Consider the following 14,379-nt stretch of genomic DNA (forward strand, 5'->3'; position numbering starts at 1 on the left):
AAATGATATAGGCTATAATCAGTGAATCGATGTGTGATGAAGCTGTGAAAAACAAAAACACAAGTGGAACATAGAAAGACTGAAGCTGAATCCGGACCCTCAGAATTGCGAGGCAGATGTGAATTATCTACCTGTACATGATATATGCAGGTATAGAGTCCTATAAAAACATATTTATTTTCATGGAAAACCATTGAATAACACTGAATACAACATGATTGATCATTCAAGAGTCAATAAAACTTGTTTTTAACGCCAACATCAGAAATATTCCCACATTGGAAATGTCCCAGAAAAACAGGAATCCAAAGCAATGGCTGGTGTTAAGTCACCCCCCCCCCTCCCCCCTCCTCAAACTGAGGTATCAACACACCTGTTTAGAAAACTGACGGGTATGACATCATCTTACAAACGGGCTGGATGTCAACGCCCTTTGTCATCATCTTCATCACGGATGATCAAATAGAAATCTTCAAAATGAGGGAGTGGCCATTATGGCTTTGTATTCAGTTAAGATCTTGTCTAGTCTATCTTACATTACAGAACCTTAAAATATTTAATTGTATTTTTTTTTTTTTTTAACTGCACCTTTTAAACGGACAACTGCATGTAATGGAGGAACGCATCACAGAAGTAAAGCAGGCATACTGCAAACATAACACACTAGTATAATTCTTTTCTTAAAAAAACTAAAACAACGCAATAGCGTCAATGTATACATACTAATATCTGAACATAAGACTTAAAAACCTTAAAGGGGAAAAAAACAAAAAAACAATCTGTACATGTATTTACAAGAAAATAGTAACTATAATACAAGTTTGACTGGCCAAACACAAAACACATTCAGTTTTGTCGATCCAAAATGGCGGACAAAACATCTCTGATGAAGCCAGCCCGCTGCAACGAGCACTTCAGTCACGTTTGAGTGTCTCTGCATAAAAACATCTATTTCACTCGTTTTTGCTTTTTCTTTTCTTTTTTTGTAGAAAACTTAATGACGCCAATATTGGAGTTTATCGAGAAATCCATCGAATACATCCTTCCTTGTGGGGGCGGGGGTGGGGTTTCCCATGTTGCGGACGCCAGCTGCTCAGTCTGAAGGCAAGAGGTCGTGCAAGCGAAAGCGCTCTCTGATGTGCGGTCGGACGTCGTCGTTCTGACACCAAATCAACATGACGTCAATAAAAAGCGTGAGGAGAGGGAAAAAAAAAAAAAAAATCAAACAAAGTACAGCCAACCCAAGCTATTATCTGAGGACGGGGAGCGAGCCCGCCTTTGTAATTAACTTTGACGCCACATTATGGCGGCAAAGAAACTGTTTTCTTGGCAACAAGATGGCGCCCAAAGCAATATTGTGGAAAAGCGGGGTTCGCTGTACATGATGTTGAGTGACAACTCTTACCAGCTCCACCAGCTTCTCCAGGAAAGGAACCAGCTTGAGAAGCTCGCTGTCATTTCTATCCACGAACCAGCTCTCGATGGGGATCCCGTTGGACAGCTGATGAGACACACACACACACAAAAAAGAAAGGAAAAAAAAAAAAAACAGGTAAACTGTATTGTACTTTTTTCCATTTTGACTTTGCTTCTTGCTAAGTGATATACATGTATACCAACTGATTATAACAGGAAATGGATTATAATTATAATTTCACTGAAATGATTAAATGCATGTTAGCTTTCAGCATCATATGATACTTTTCAAAATAAATACGCCATAATTAGAAACATCAAGTTGGCTCAGCAGTTCGAGCAATTGCCTTCCACCACGAAGTACCCGGGTTCAAACCCCGCTTGGATCACATTTTAGTACTTTAGTCATAAGCACATGCATGCATTCAGCTTTTCAGCATTGCCACCGCAGATTCTGCAGAAATTGCACTTTATTTAGTTATAGCATCAATTTCTTTCTTTTTACATGGAGTATTAGTCGGGTGCAAAATAAATAAAAAAATTAAAAAATCACTTCAAGTCACTTTCCAAATGACTGTTTGACATTCCTTCTTCTGTATTGATGTACAGCAATACCATAACAAATACATTTAAAATTAACCCCCGAAAGATAGTTACTTTTAATTACTATAAACATAAGTAGTAGTTTCCATTAGTTTTCAAAGGCATTTTTATTTTATTAACAAAAATATTTTTTCAATTGTAGTTACACATTTTTTGTTTACCACACACTAAAAAAGCAGTATGCACACAATTTTTTATTTTTTTTTTAGGTCTGTGTGTGTACCCTGTTTTCAGTGCTTTACTTTTGAGGAGTGACAGTTGTTACCTGATAGGCGAAGGCTTGCGGTGAGTTGTCGATTATTATCGTCTTGGAAAGATCCCGTCCTAAAATGTTGAGGTCTTTTATATAATTCCCTTGGACACACACACAGTGCTCACGGAACAGACGGTGTCTGAAAACACAATATTAAAAATACTAAGACACCTTTTCGACTCCCACTAAATCGGACTTTTTCATCTCTCAATACACGTTTGTCCAACAAATATCATTTTGGAAATGTTTCACTGACCTGACCAGCTGCTTTTTGGGATCAAGGATGTTGAGCAACTTGTCAGCATACACTTTCTTTGACGCCGTGAAGAGGATAATCTGAAACGAGCCCGGGGGAAACCACATTTTCAACCCGGAGTAGCTTGAGTGAAGCAAAAGTCCACAGTTGTGTGGTGTGAAAAGAAAACCTTACCTCATACATTTGAGACATGCGCTCGAGAAACTCTCGGAAAAACGGCCTTAATCGCACGTACACCTACAAAAAAAAAAAAAAAACGGTTAATAAGATCAACAAGGACTTGCACATGCACACACGGCCAGTAACGAGTTCCTACCTGGTAGATTACGTCCTGAAAAAGCACAGGGAACGTCAACGCAGCATCTTCCAGTTCGTTCAAACTGCAGTGAACTAAAGTTTCATCCTGTAAAACAGTACATGCGGCGAAAATCTCATCTACTTGCTTTCAAATAGGACCCAAAGGACAAGAGTTTTTTTGGGGTTTTTGTGTGTGTGGCTGTTTACCAAGTCGAGGACGAGCGAAAACTCGGGCGTGCTGCGCGTTTTCAAAGGTAGTGCCGGTTTGCGTGTCAGCTGCTCTTCTGTCAACGGCGGCACGTGCTTGATGAAGAAGTACCTTCAAGGCAAACGTCACGAAAAATAAGCCAGAACTTCCTTTATTTGATGAATAAATTATCTCTTTGCAAAGCAATTAAAATATGACATAATCTATTAACGTCGTGTGAGATGTCTTGTTTGGTTTTGCTGCCATCTCGTGGTTTGTATTTTTTTTTAATGCGGCTAATGTGATTTAATTGGATGCTATATGTCCACTTGACCCAGGCAGCTCCATTTTAACATTTTTAAAAAATATATATTTTTGCTTGACAGCTCCTTAATTAAGTCGCAAGTGGTATGCACTTACGGGTCAAACACCTCCCAGTCTTCCTCGTACGACGGCTCGGCGGGGGCTGAGGGTAACGTGTGCGGATAGCTGCCATCTGGCAAGCAACCAGGAGGAGCTGTTGGAGACAGAAGAGATGGACATTAATATATATTTTTTATTAGAAATATGAAAAATGAAGCGGCGTAAGAATAATATTTTTAATTTTATTGTTTGTTTTTTTTAACATGTTTTTCCAATGCAAATATTTACTACTGCATTTGAGTTTTGTTTTTTTGTACAAATTCCGGTCCTGTCGTAAGAGGACACTCCTTTATACATGATTAAAAATACTTGAAAAATATATTGATATGAATATGAATTACAGGCAGACTATTAGACTGTTTTACAATATTTCGTCTTTATTTGCTTCAGAGAAATTTTGCAAAAAAATCTGATTTTTTTTTGGACGACTGAAATGTTTATATGAATGTTTTGTATTGTCATGCGTTAATAATGACTTAAAGATAAATAGTCAGCAATTTTTTTTGTTGTTGCAGATTTTTGCTGATATTAAAAGAGATATTATTGGCTGATTAATCGATCGGACCTTTCTTACAACCCACTTGTTATGTTGTGGGTCAAATTGACCTGCTAGGATAATCTAAAATTGTAAAATATGGATTAAACTCTATAAAGTCTGCTGGCCTCCATTTTTCATCTTCACTTTTTAAAAATGCATTGCATTGCGTTACGTGATGATGATTAAACATTAGAGGGGGTCAAATTGACACAAAGTCAACATAAGGGCTACCATTATAAATGAAAAGTTTTATTTAGAGTTAACCTGGAAGACCGACCAAATCTTCACAATTTCCCCCGCTTCCCGAGCAGCGAACGACAAGCGACTCCGAGTCGGTGGTACCTGTTAACGAGGGCATGTCACTTTCAGTCACGATCTGGCCGTCCTCCACGGCGGAGTCGGCGCTCATCGGGAGCCTCTGCGGCGACGGCGGGGCGCCGTGACAGATGCTGATGCCCTCGGAGGACGTGAGCGTGCTGCTGGGCATTTCCTCGGCCTGCTCCATGTCCAGCTGCTTCATGATCTCCTCGGCCTCCACGGCTTGGCCAGGAGAGTCGGAACCGGGCGTCGCTAAATGAAGCGTACCGAGTTAGGGAATTAAACAAGCGGGTCGTTTAAAGACTTGTGTGTGGGTTTTTACCAGTTTTGGTTGCTGGTGAGAAAAAGTTGAAGACGGGAGAGAGGATGGTTCCGAGGAGGGTTGTGTGCGGAGGGCTGCTCGCCGCCTCAACTGAAGCTTCTAGTTTGCCGTTTGGTTTCAAGGGCTTGCTGTTGCATGTTATTGTATCTAAACCAAGATGGGGGGCGGGGGGGGGGGGTGCATTTAACATGGTGGAAACAGCACTATCATCAAAAGGGTTTCTGCAGATACCATCAAATCTAATGCTTCTTAATTACGTTTTTTTTAATGCAACAAAGCTAATTTAATACTCACCCCATATTTTTCGTACTCCATATACAGTATAGTACACACATACATACATGCACAGTCAATTACAATTATCGCATGACATCCTTAGTTAAATTGTAATAAGTTTTTCATACTCTTGTTAATTAACATAAAAGTGGACAAATATGACTACCAAATAAAAATGTGGTCGCATCATTTAGTTGATTGATACAGTAACTTCATAAAGTTACAGTTCAGTTGCACTTGAAAAAACATTTGAGTCATAGATTTATATTGCCACTGGACGGCATTAGTGTTTCACGTTGGACATTGGTGGCAAGAACAGTACATTTTTCATTTGAAATTCACACCAATATGCAATTGGAACAAGAAGCAACTCGTGGACTGCAGGCCATTTTGTTCATTTTAAGTTGACAACTAGTCAACAGTCCCCCAAAATACATATATTTGTATCCCATTTATTATTCCTATAGTGTGTTATAGTAAATCCTCCACAATTTTTTTTTTAATTAAAGCACGACCAAGTATTTCAATTTTTAATGGCTCTCTTAATGCCATTTAAGACTTTCATTTGTGCAAAAATCCCATTTAATGACTTTCAATGCTTTTTATGACCCACGGAAAACCCGATGACGATGCTTTGTGGCAGAATGAATGGTGAGGTTCGATGCGATGACATCGTACCTTTACCTGAACTTTTTCTGCAAACTCTAGAGACGGTTTTGTTGGCAAGGCCTCGTGTTTGTGGCGCTGACGTGATGAGATCGCTTTTAGCGCTGCAATCGATGCGACTCCTCTTGGCAGGAATATCTGGCTCCACCTGCCAAATATCAAAACAGGGGTACAATGATATAAAACCTTTTGTTGCAGGTTTAATCTTTTAATCCGGGATCACACTCTGCCCTCTCCAAGGTCAAATTTCCAACTCAGTCAAGCTCTGTTTTAAAGCTTTTTATCCAAGTTATCTATGAATCAATGGACTAAGAAATCTCTAATTTAACAACATTTGATAGCTTCAGTAGGAATCGCTTGTGTGTATCGTGAGGCCTACCTTGACAGGGTCCCCCCGGATAAACTTCTTGATGGTGGACAAAAGGCCCGTTTCATTCTTCGGCATTCTGCCTCGGCCTCTCAGTGGGGGAGCCTCCACTGTACGGCGTTTTCTTTTGGCCTGGGACGCGGGGGCTCGACGGCCTAAGGTGGGCTGCTGAGGAGCTTTACGCGCTCTCAGCCGCATCATGCTTCAGCATCACATAGAAGGATCTGACGAGAGGTGAAGTGTATTGAACCATGAGGATGAGTATTTTTTGGTAATTAGATCTCTGGTCGTTTTCAGTTGCTTATGGGATATATTCAGTTTGTAAAAGTATAATTTTTAATTTACAGGGTTTTCCAATTTTAGGCTAATATTGCTGAATCTTGCTCAAACATTTCAAACTTGAGCGAAATATGTAGTGCTTACTTTTTCAGGGTGAAGAACGACAGTGACGAGAAATGAAAAGCCATTTTGATATTTGATTTGTTAGAATATGCTCGAACATGGTCAATAAAATCAAATCTATATTGGTTTGCTGTTGGAATTGTTTTTTTTTTTTTACACATTTAATTTTGAACCACGGTAGCTCAGATATTTCAAGTGAATCTTTTTTTTTTTTTGCAACATGTACATTAATCGAGATTAAACATAAAAATAAAAACTAGCAAATCTGCAAACAATGACTTTTGGTCCTCTCCACATCACTTGCAGCAAAACTCATCTGCTTCCATTGCGGCGCAGCAGATGTCAACATTCCCTCATGTTGCTCACTCATGTCCACACCACTACAGTTTGTGGATCGATTATTTTCACCGACATTGTGCCGAATGTTACGTGTGGTCACTTTAAGTTGCGACCATCCTCGCTGAGCGTCTTCTAAATCGATGTGCTTTAAACAGTACCGCCGAATGCCCTTACCATCAAACATTCGGACGCCTGAGACGTCAGCGATGGGGTTTTATTAGCCTGCCGCTGTCTAACTTGACGCGGACAATCGCCGCCAGTGGAGCGTCGACGAGACCGTGACAATAACCCGACTTGCTTTCACGGTTAGCCCGTAAATATGTCAACGTTGCCAGGTACCTCCGGTCAGTTTTGTCGCTAACGTTTAGCCACGGTTAGCTTCCAAGCTAACAAACCGAGAGGGAAATTGTGACATTAGGGATACACTGGCACTTTCGAGCGTGGGTTTGACAAGCAAACCCGTCCTTGACTTGGTTAGTAAAAAGAGCAATATTTCCCAAAGCTACGGTCTGGCGTCGTTTTGTTTCCTTCCTCGACTATTTTCAGCCATTAGACTACGCCCCCTTCGCTGGCTAGCAGCTAGCTAGCAGACATGCTAAACGGAGGGACAAACACTTCTCGGCTCACACATGTTGACCGCGTCCTTGTACTCACAGAAAATGGACGAATCGCTTCCAAAACGTCTCGCGGCGTTTTCAGCTCTGCGCCCGGGAAGCCGCGACGGCGCCAAGCCGGAGGTCGGAGCGGTTGCTCGCTGCTCGCCCAGTGGCGTCTGTCGCTGTCGGTGGTTAGTAGTCACAGATCGGCCATGTCTGCGGACGCCATTTCCCGCCTCCTCCTCATCACAAACATACGCGAGTGCGCGCGAGAATGCGACATGCGCGCGCGCGAACCAACGTGGCGTGGAGTGGACAGGAAAGATGTCTTCGAGCGTACCGTGGACACAGGTTCCAGCTGTGTCTAGTTTATTACAACATCTTAAAAACACGAGTAGAAATTGAGGGGAAAATAAAAATAATAAAAATGAAAGACAAAGCTATTGCAGTGGTAACCGCAGATTCACCATTATATATTTATATATATATACACACACACACACACACTAACAAATCTTGTATATTAGGTTATCCTGAATCAATTCTTTATTGGCGCACATAATATACTAAATTTCACAATTGACTGCCTGTGTCGTTCTAAAATATATATATATATATATAAAATATTAACAACAAATTCATTGTCACTTTTCACATCACACATGGTAACAACAATTATATTCATAAGACCCTGATGAATAAAGATAATTGAGTTACAGCGGTTAGCAGCAAATTACGTGAATTGCTGATTGTTAACTCATTTTCTGTTCCATGTCAAGGTCACCTAACAAAGGTCACCTGAGCACAGATCGCTCGTGTTTGGGTCCTCAAACATGGAGATACTTGAATTTGTGCATTTAAATAATAATAATAATATAAAATAACACCTAACATTTTAATGTTTTATTTACTCACTATAATCCCTCAAAGGGAAATTCAATTCACAATCCGTAGAGGTACAAGTGCCTATTGCAGCCACTTAACTTCCTGTAGGCATGAATGTGAATGCTTGAGAGTCTTTTATGAGTCAGTCCTGTGAGTGACAGGTGATCAGAAGGCAATTTGATTAAGTTGACATTTCCTATTTGTTTAGTCTCCAACAGAATAACAGGTGCAAGTACGTACAAATGTCAAATTAAAATCTGTTTCTGATTACAAAACAGTGACATATTTTAAGTCACTTTTCATTCACATTTATAGTTAGGGTTAGATGCACATTGCAATACACAAGGAAAAACAACTGTGATTCAGCAAATATGAGCAATATTCTACTCAATTGTAACGTCAAAGTACAATTACACAACTTTGAAAACAATCCATACATTGCACATTAACCTAAAACAAAACAAAACATTGTCCTGCAGCAAATTTCTGCATTAAAGAGCTGCTTATATAGTGCAAGAAAAATTATTTCAACTGATGACAATCATAATTAATCATAATGAAGTTTACACAGGCGGCATAATCATGATAGGAAAAAAATATATAAAATTTGAGAAACTGTAATGCTTTGTATGTTATTTGTCAGATGGGTAATAATTTAACAATAAATCAACATTTACTATTGTACAGGTGTACCTAATTTTGTGATAGGTGAGTCAATACACCGGCAGCCAACACTGTACAGGGTGTCCATAAAGTCTCTTTACCATTTAAAAAAATTATTAAAAATGCAATTGACTAGATATTTTATTCAGATTTGTTCTATTGTATTCAGTGTTTAAAAACACACACAGTGTTTATCATTACTGACCTTAACTCTTTGACTGCCAAAAACGTTAAATAATGTTTAGTAAAATCCTATGGAGTGCCAAAGACGTTAAAAGATGTTTGTTTCAAAACAGAGGTGAAACTAACCATTTTCTATTGTTGATTACTGAAAAACGGAATAAGGTAGAAACAATTTTTTTCCTGATGAAAGATGAGAGTCCAATCTTTCATTTGGTAGTATGTGTGTTTCCATAGTCCAAACACATAATTTTCTGTGGACCTTGAAAGATCAGTCAAAAATGCTTAAATCGGCTGGCACCCACGGCATCCCTTTTCTGAAAACGTCTGGCACTCAAAGAGTTAAGCAAAGGATTACTGATGCCATTGCCACAATTGATGAGGCTATGCTACAGCGAACATGGCAAGAAATCGAGTACCGTCTTGATGTGCTTCGTGCAACTAATGGTGCCCATGTAGAAGTGTATTAAAAGAGGTAAAAAAAAAAAAATAAAAAACTTTAATAAACGCTGAATACAATAGAACAAATCTAAATAAAATATCTAATCAATTGCATTTTTAATACATTTTTGAAATGGTAAAGAGACTTTATGGACACCCTGTATATTGTTTTGGTTATAAACAAAGCAGCCATGCTTAGCAAGTAAAATGTTTTAGTGAGGCAATTTTTTCTTCATTAGCATTGTACACTCCATTAATGAGAAGCTGCTTATAATACAGACAATGCTATTCCATTCTTTGGTAATATAAAGGCTAAATCTTACTTATATCCTTTTAAGGAAAATAGGCTTTTCCCATGTTCACACTGATCATCACAAATCATTTCATTCCAAGATGCAGGAGTTTCCTGTATGGTTCTGGTCCGCCCCATAATCCCCTGAATAGGACAAAAAAAAAACAAGGGGAAATAATCAAATGGGTATATAATTGGAAGCAGCTAGTGTTATGTAGGATATGGTGTACCTGAGGAGCCCATGCCAGTAGAGGTGTGGCATCAGATCGGCTTTCATGTGGTACATGAGTCTTCTTTCCTTGGCTTGGTTGATGGGGAATGTTTCCAGTGGTTGAGCGTTGTAGTCAAATTCTGCCAGAACAACTGTGTTGTAGCTTGTAACCAATGGACATGATGTGTAGCCGTCATACTATACGGAGAGAGAGAAGAAAAAATTTTTTTTGAGACAAACTCTGGTCCATGCACATCCTGAAATGATCCAATCAGTCACACAGAGCAATTCATTACCTTTTTATCGGGTTTCTCGTTTTTCAATATCTTTTTGATGGTTCTGTGCAGAACAGCAGACTGTGCAGCTTAAATGCGAAAACAGGTGTTAACTTCCTTTTGTAGCAATTAACATTGTCTTATAAATTACGAAATAAAAATGGTAAGACAGATGGATAAACAAGGAAACATTCAAACACATTAAAAAAAATGGCATTCACAATCAAGCCTTATCTTAACTCTTTGACTGCCAGACGTTTTCAGAAACGGGTTGTCCCCAGTGCCAGCCGATTTTAAGCATTTTGACTGATCTTTCAAGGTCCATAGAAAATTATGTGTTTGAACTATGGAAACACACATACTACCAAATGAAAGATTGGACTCTCATCTTTCATCAGAAAAAAAAAGTTTGTTTCTACCTTATTCCATTTTTGAGTAATCAACAATAGAAAATGGTTAGTTTCACCTCTGTTTTGAAACAAACGTCTTTTAACGTCTTTGGCACTCCGCCGTAGGATTTTACTAAACGTTATTTAACGTTTTTGGCAGTCAAAGAGTTAAATGCATGTGTGGAACGTAAACAGGAAGCTCAAGATAACTCGTTTTAAATAATTGTGTAGTTAAGAAGAGTTGGCCAGTGTAGAGTCTGTTTTCTCACTATGTGAACAGGTTCAACTACAATAACTCACACTAGATCTTGACTTACCAACAGCAGCAGCCGTTTTTGAAGTAGGCAAGTTTGTACAGTCTCCAATCCCGAACACATTTGGATACCGCTTGTGTTGAAGGTTTTCCTTGTCGACATCCAACCAGCCGGACTCATCGGCCAGCAGGCTGCCTTTTACCACAGAGTTGGGTCCCATGGGTGGGGTGACATGAAGCATATCGTACTTGAGGAGAAAAAAGAAAAAAAATATTTTAGGATTTGGTTGACACTTGCCTTCTTTTTCGTTTTTAGGAAGTAGGATTGCACACAAAACCGATTAATCTCACCCAAAAAGAAGACTAGCATAGATGGTAGACAAGTGATGTTAAGAGAAGAATTTACACTAAGTTGCAAAAACATACCAGTCGTCACTGGTTAACAAAGAGAAGATAAAGTTTGTTGCCAAGCGTAAATCACCATTGAAGTTAAGACTTAGTATTTTATTGTTCTTAACTATACATTTAAAAGTTTAGGGTTGGGTGATGTAACCTTAATATAAAATCTCAGATTAAAATGGTCAAACATTCAACATTAATAGAAATTTTTCAAAGTGAACACAATTTTAAAGGAAAAATGCTGTATTGAAATATATAGGTCTTTCTTTAACTCATTCGCGGTTATAAACGTCCAAAAATCATTTCAACTATTTCTATTAGTTTAACATTTTTTTCTACTTTTGTTAATAAGAGTATGAAAACCTAGATTTTTTATTTTAATTTTTAATAATCATCTCATCAGGCGATTACATTTTTTAATTGCAATTAATCGCATGACTTCACTAGTTAACTCACGATTAATCACAAATTATTTTTTGACGTTTATAGCCATCAATGGCAGTGAATGAGTTGAGATGATCATTACTTTTTGGGGTGAAAATTGTATGTGTCAAAAGTATCTAGTGGTATCAGTACTTGGTATTGGTGTCTGTGACTACTCAAGGGTAGAGTACTTGTACTGGTATCGACCTGAAAAAAAGTGGTCAAATTCCCTAATATTAACTTTTCCCCTAAAAATAGTGTGTGTGTGTGGGGGGGTAAATGCAGCCGGCGTACTGTACATACTGTAATTTTGGCAAGGAAAAAGAACAAAGAAAACTGCAAGCAGTTGGTATCAAATTTGCTAGACAAAATAGTTCCCGCTTGTTTGAAATTTGTTTGAAGGCAAGTCATTGAAATGGGATTGCAGTACGTTTATAGTATTCGTACAGCCTAAATTTGTGACCGTTATAGTCTAACCAGTTCATATCAGCGGGGACATGATTTGAACTACAGGAGCTGCTAAGAAAATAAATAAATTAAAAATAAAATAATTCGGCCTTACCCAAAAGTTCTGTTTTTTTTCATCATGGCTTATTATTAAATTTGATTTTATCTATCCTTGTAGCCGTCTATTTGTCTTGTCTTCGTTGGGTCATGGGTGAGCTAGATCTTATCAAAAATGATTTTGGGTATAAAGGCACATATAGACAGACAACCATTCACACCTTTGGACAATTTAGAGTCTTCAATGAACATGGGAATGTTGCATTGAAAACAGTTAGCGCACCTGAAAGACTGTGGTCTCGCCCGGTTTGTCAAGATTCTCAAACACAGCCTCTTGTTTGTCCGCACGCACTTCAATCAGGTTCTGCCTCAAGTTCACTTTCAAATCACGTTGCTTCACGATGTCCCAAAGTGCGTCAGCATATTTCTTAACCCCAAAAATCACAGGAAGCGATGTGTTGTAAATGATATTGGCCTTTGCCCTCTTTCCTGTCTTCACAAAAAAACACACACACACACACAAAAAATTAACCATTGCAAGCACGGATAGAGTTTTAGTGATGTTCAAAAAATTCCATACCTTTCTGAGGAACGCATCTGAGAGGTACATTATCTTCTGTGGCGCTCCAGCACATTTAATTGGCGTGTTTGGAAAGGAGAACACAGCGTTGCCTTCTTTAAAGTTCTGTAAGGCTGCCCAAGTTTTGTTCACAGTTTTAACAGAAAAGTTGGATCCAATCTTTGGATGCTCAAATCCATCAGGAAGCCCTTTAATCTAGAGGATAAAACAAGGGGGTTGACATGCTGCTGAAAGGTAACAAAATAAAGCACATCCTCACCTTCTCGAAATGAAGCTGCAAACCAAGCGCCACAATCAGATAATCATACGAGATCTGCAATTGGGAGCGAAGGTCACGTCATTAAAAACGGTTGCACGTTAACTTTATAGTTTTAAAACACCCGTACGGTCAAGTCGTGTAAAGCAAACTTACCTCAGTCCCGTCATCGGTGCGGACAGTGTTTGTGTCCGGGTTTATTTCCTCAACTTTCGATTTCACAAGCTTGACACCCGATGGCATAACACTTGATGTGGGCCTTCCTGATGAGGCAACAGTTTTAGCACCGGCACCAACTAGAGTCCACAGAGGCTGATAGTAGTGCATCTGAAAAGTCAAATTGCATTTGCATCACAGTGCACACATCAGAAGAATGAATACTTTGAATCATGATCTTGAACAGAAGTGTGCTTGCCTCACTGGGCTCCACAACAGCCACATTCTCAGCTCCAAGCATCCTTTTCATGCGTGCACTCATTGCAATTCCTCCACTTCCTCCCCCAAGCACCAGCATTTTGTAATGCTGTTTGGCAGAGGAACGACTGCTTGTGTGTAGATGAGAGGCGCAAAAGCCCACTGAACGACACAAGGCAGCCATCCTGTGCCAAGGAAGACAAGGACAAAATGTGCATGAGTCTCCCATAAATGAATTTTGCTCCTCAAACGCAACTCCTCGTTGTTCTTGCTGCACGTCAAGGTTAGTTAGCCACACGTCAGCGAATTGAACGGGCGCTGGCGGCCACATTATTCAAGACATACATTTTGTTTACAAATGATCGCATTTTAACATAGTGTTTGCCACCCCCTGTTGCATTACGTCACCGCGAGCTAAAACGCAATAACATTTATAACGGTAAAGACGCAGGTATGTTTTCACACATTGAGGTCGACTAAAAAAAAGCATCGATCATACTTACATTGACATATACGATTGGTACCTTCGTTTGAAATGGTCAGTTGGTTGAAAAGATTATTTTAGGTCGTGTCTAGACGAGCTCAGGAAGAGCATGTTCCAAAATGAACTTTCAACAATTTCCTCTGACTGACAGGCACCGGGGTCACGCCCCCTCAAGATATCGACCAATGAGATGCGACGCCAGCATATCAACGGTGGGAAGTGCCGACAACTGGACTTGCTACTGGACACTCATTGTAATAAAACAAAAAAGTACAATCACTTATCTTCTACTTGATACTAGAATGTTGAATAAAAACAAATAGTTTATTTTACCATGCAGCAGCTTTCCCTTTCTTCAGATTTGAGTCAAACGTCTTTTAATCCATCCTCAGTGCCGCTCTTTTAGTTTTACTGTGTTAACATGAGTGTTTATGTGACTATTGCTGCTGTGACAATTTAGGTTCCCATCAA

At 39.2% G+C, this 14,379-nt stretch overlaps 2 protein-coding genes across 5 annotated transcripts; both read right to left on the reverse strand.

Moving 5' to 3' along the window:
* Positions 1-153: 153 nt before the first annotated feature.
* Positions 154-7,539, reverse strand: ctdspl2a (CTD (carboxy-terminal domain, RNA polymerase II, polypeptide A) small phosphatase like 2a). 4 transcript variants are annotated; one of them, XM_077567066.1, is made up of 13 exons: positions 7,318-7,535; positions 5,935-6,146; positions 5,568-5,703; positions 4,614-4,760; positions 4,316-4,543; positions 3,433-3,529; positions 3,033-3,144; positions 2,845-2,931; positions 2,703-2,765; positions 2,529-2,608; positions 2,285-2,411; positions 1,406-1,501; positions 154-1,159 (listed from the first exon to the last, which is right to left on the reverse strand). In XM_077567066.1, the coding sequence occupies exons 2-13, from the start codon at positions 6,121-6,123 to the stop codon at positions 1,094-1,096; spliced, it is 1,428 nt and encodes a 475-aa protein (XP_077423192.1). In that variant the 5' UTR covers positions 6,124-6,146; positions 7,318-7,535; the 3' UTR covers positions 154-1,093. The 4 variants fall into 4 exon arrangements, with proteins under 4 accessions (XP_077423192.1, XP_077423193.1, XP_077423190.1 ...); XM_077567067.1 differs by having other exon boundaries at positions 5,574-5,703; positions 7,318-7,533; XM_077567064.1 differs by having other exon boundaries at positions 154-1,501; positions 7,318-7,539.
* A 236-nt stretch (positions 7,540-7,775) lies between these two features.
* On the reverse strand, positions 7,776-14,059 carry sqor (sulfide quinone oxidoreductase). Its single transcript, XM_077567068.1, has 10 exons — positions 13,928-14,059; positions 13,426-13,609; positions 13,167-13,337; positions 13,014-13,067; positions 12,755-12,949; positions 12,458-12,667; positions 10,913-11,096; positions 10,228-10,295; positions 9,951-10,129; positions 7,776-9,864 (listed from the first exon to the last, which is right to left on the reverse strand). The coding sequence occupies exons 1-10, from the start codon at positions 13,933-13,935 to the stop codon at positions 9,807-9,809; spliced, it is 1,311 nt and encodes a 436-aa protein (XP_077423194.1). The 5' UTR covers positions 13,936-14,059; the 3' UTR covers positions 7,776-9,806.
* Positions 14,060-14,379: the final 320 nt, after the last annotated feature.

The sequence above is a fragment of the Vanacampus margaritifer genome, chromosome 6 (genome assembly GCF_051991255.1).
Source record: "Vanacampus margaritifer isolate UIUO_Vmar chromosome 6, RoL_Vmar_1.0, whole genome shotgun sequence".
NCBI classification, from domain to species: domain Eukaryota; kingdom Metazoa; phylum Chordata; class Actinopteri; order Syngnathiformes; family Syngnathidae; genus Vanacampus; species Vanacampus margaritifer.

Excerpts from the sequence above, each read along its gene's own strand:
- sqor (XM_077567068.1), bottom strand. Across the intron at positions 13,068-13,166 it reads GCACCGATGACGGGACTGAG|ATCTCGTATGATTATCTGAT; the intron begins GTAAGTTTGCTT and ends TCCCAATTGCAG. Across the intron at positions 10,296-10,912 it reads AAAAACGGCTGCTGCTGTTG|CTGCACAGTCTGCTGTTCTG; the intron begins GTAAGTCAAGAT and ends TTCGCATTTAAG.
- ctdspl2a (XM_077567064.1), bottom strand. The coding sequence starts at position 6,123 with ATGATGCGGCTGAGAGCGCGTAAAGCTCCTCAGCAGCCCACCTTAGGC. Across the intron at positions 5,704-5,934 it reads TCCGGGGGGACCCTGTCAAG|GTGGAGCCAGATATTCCTGC; the intron begins GTAGGCCTCACG and ends GATATTTGGCAG. Across the intron at positions 2,766-2,844 it reads TTCAGGACGTAATCTACCAG|GTGTACGTGCGATTAAGGCC; the intron begins GTAGGAACTCGT and ends TTTTTTTTGTAG.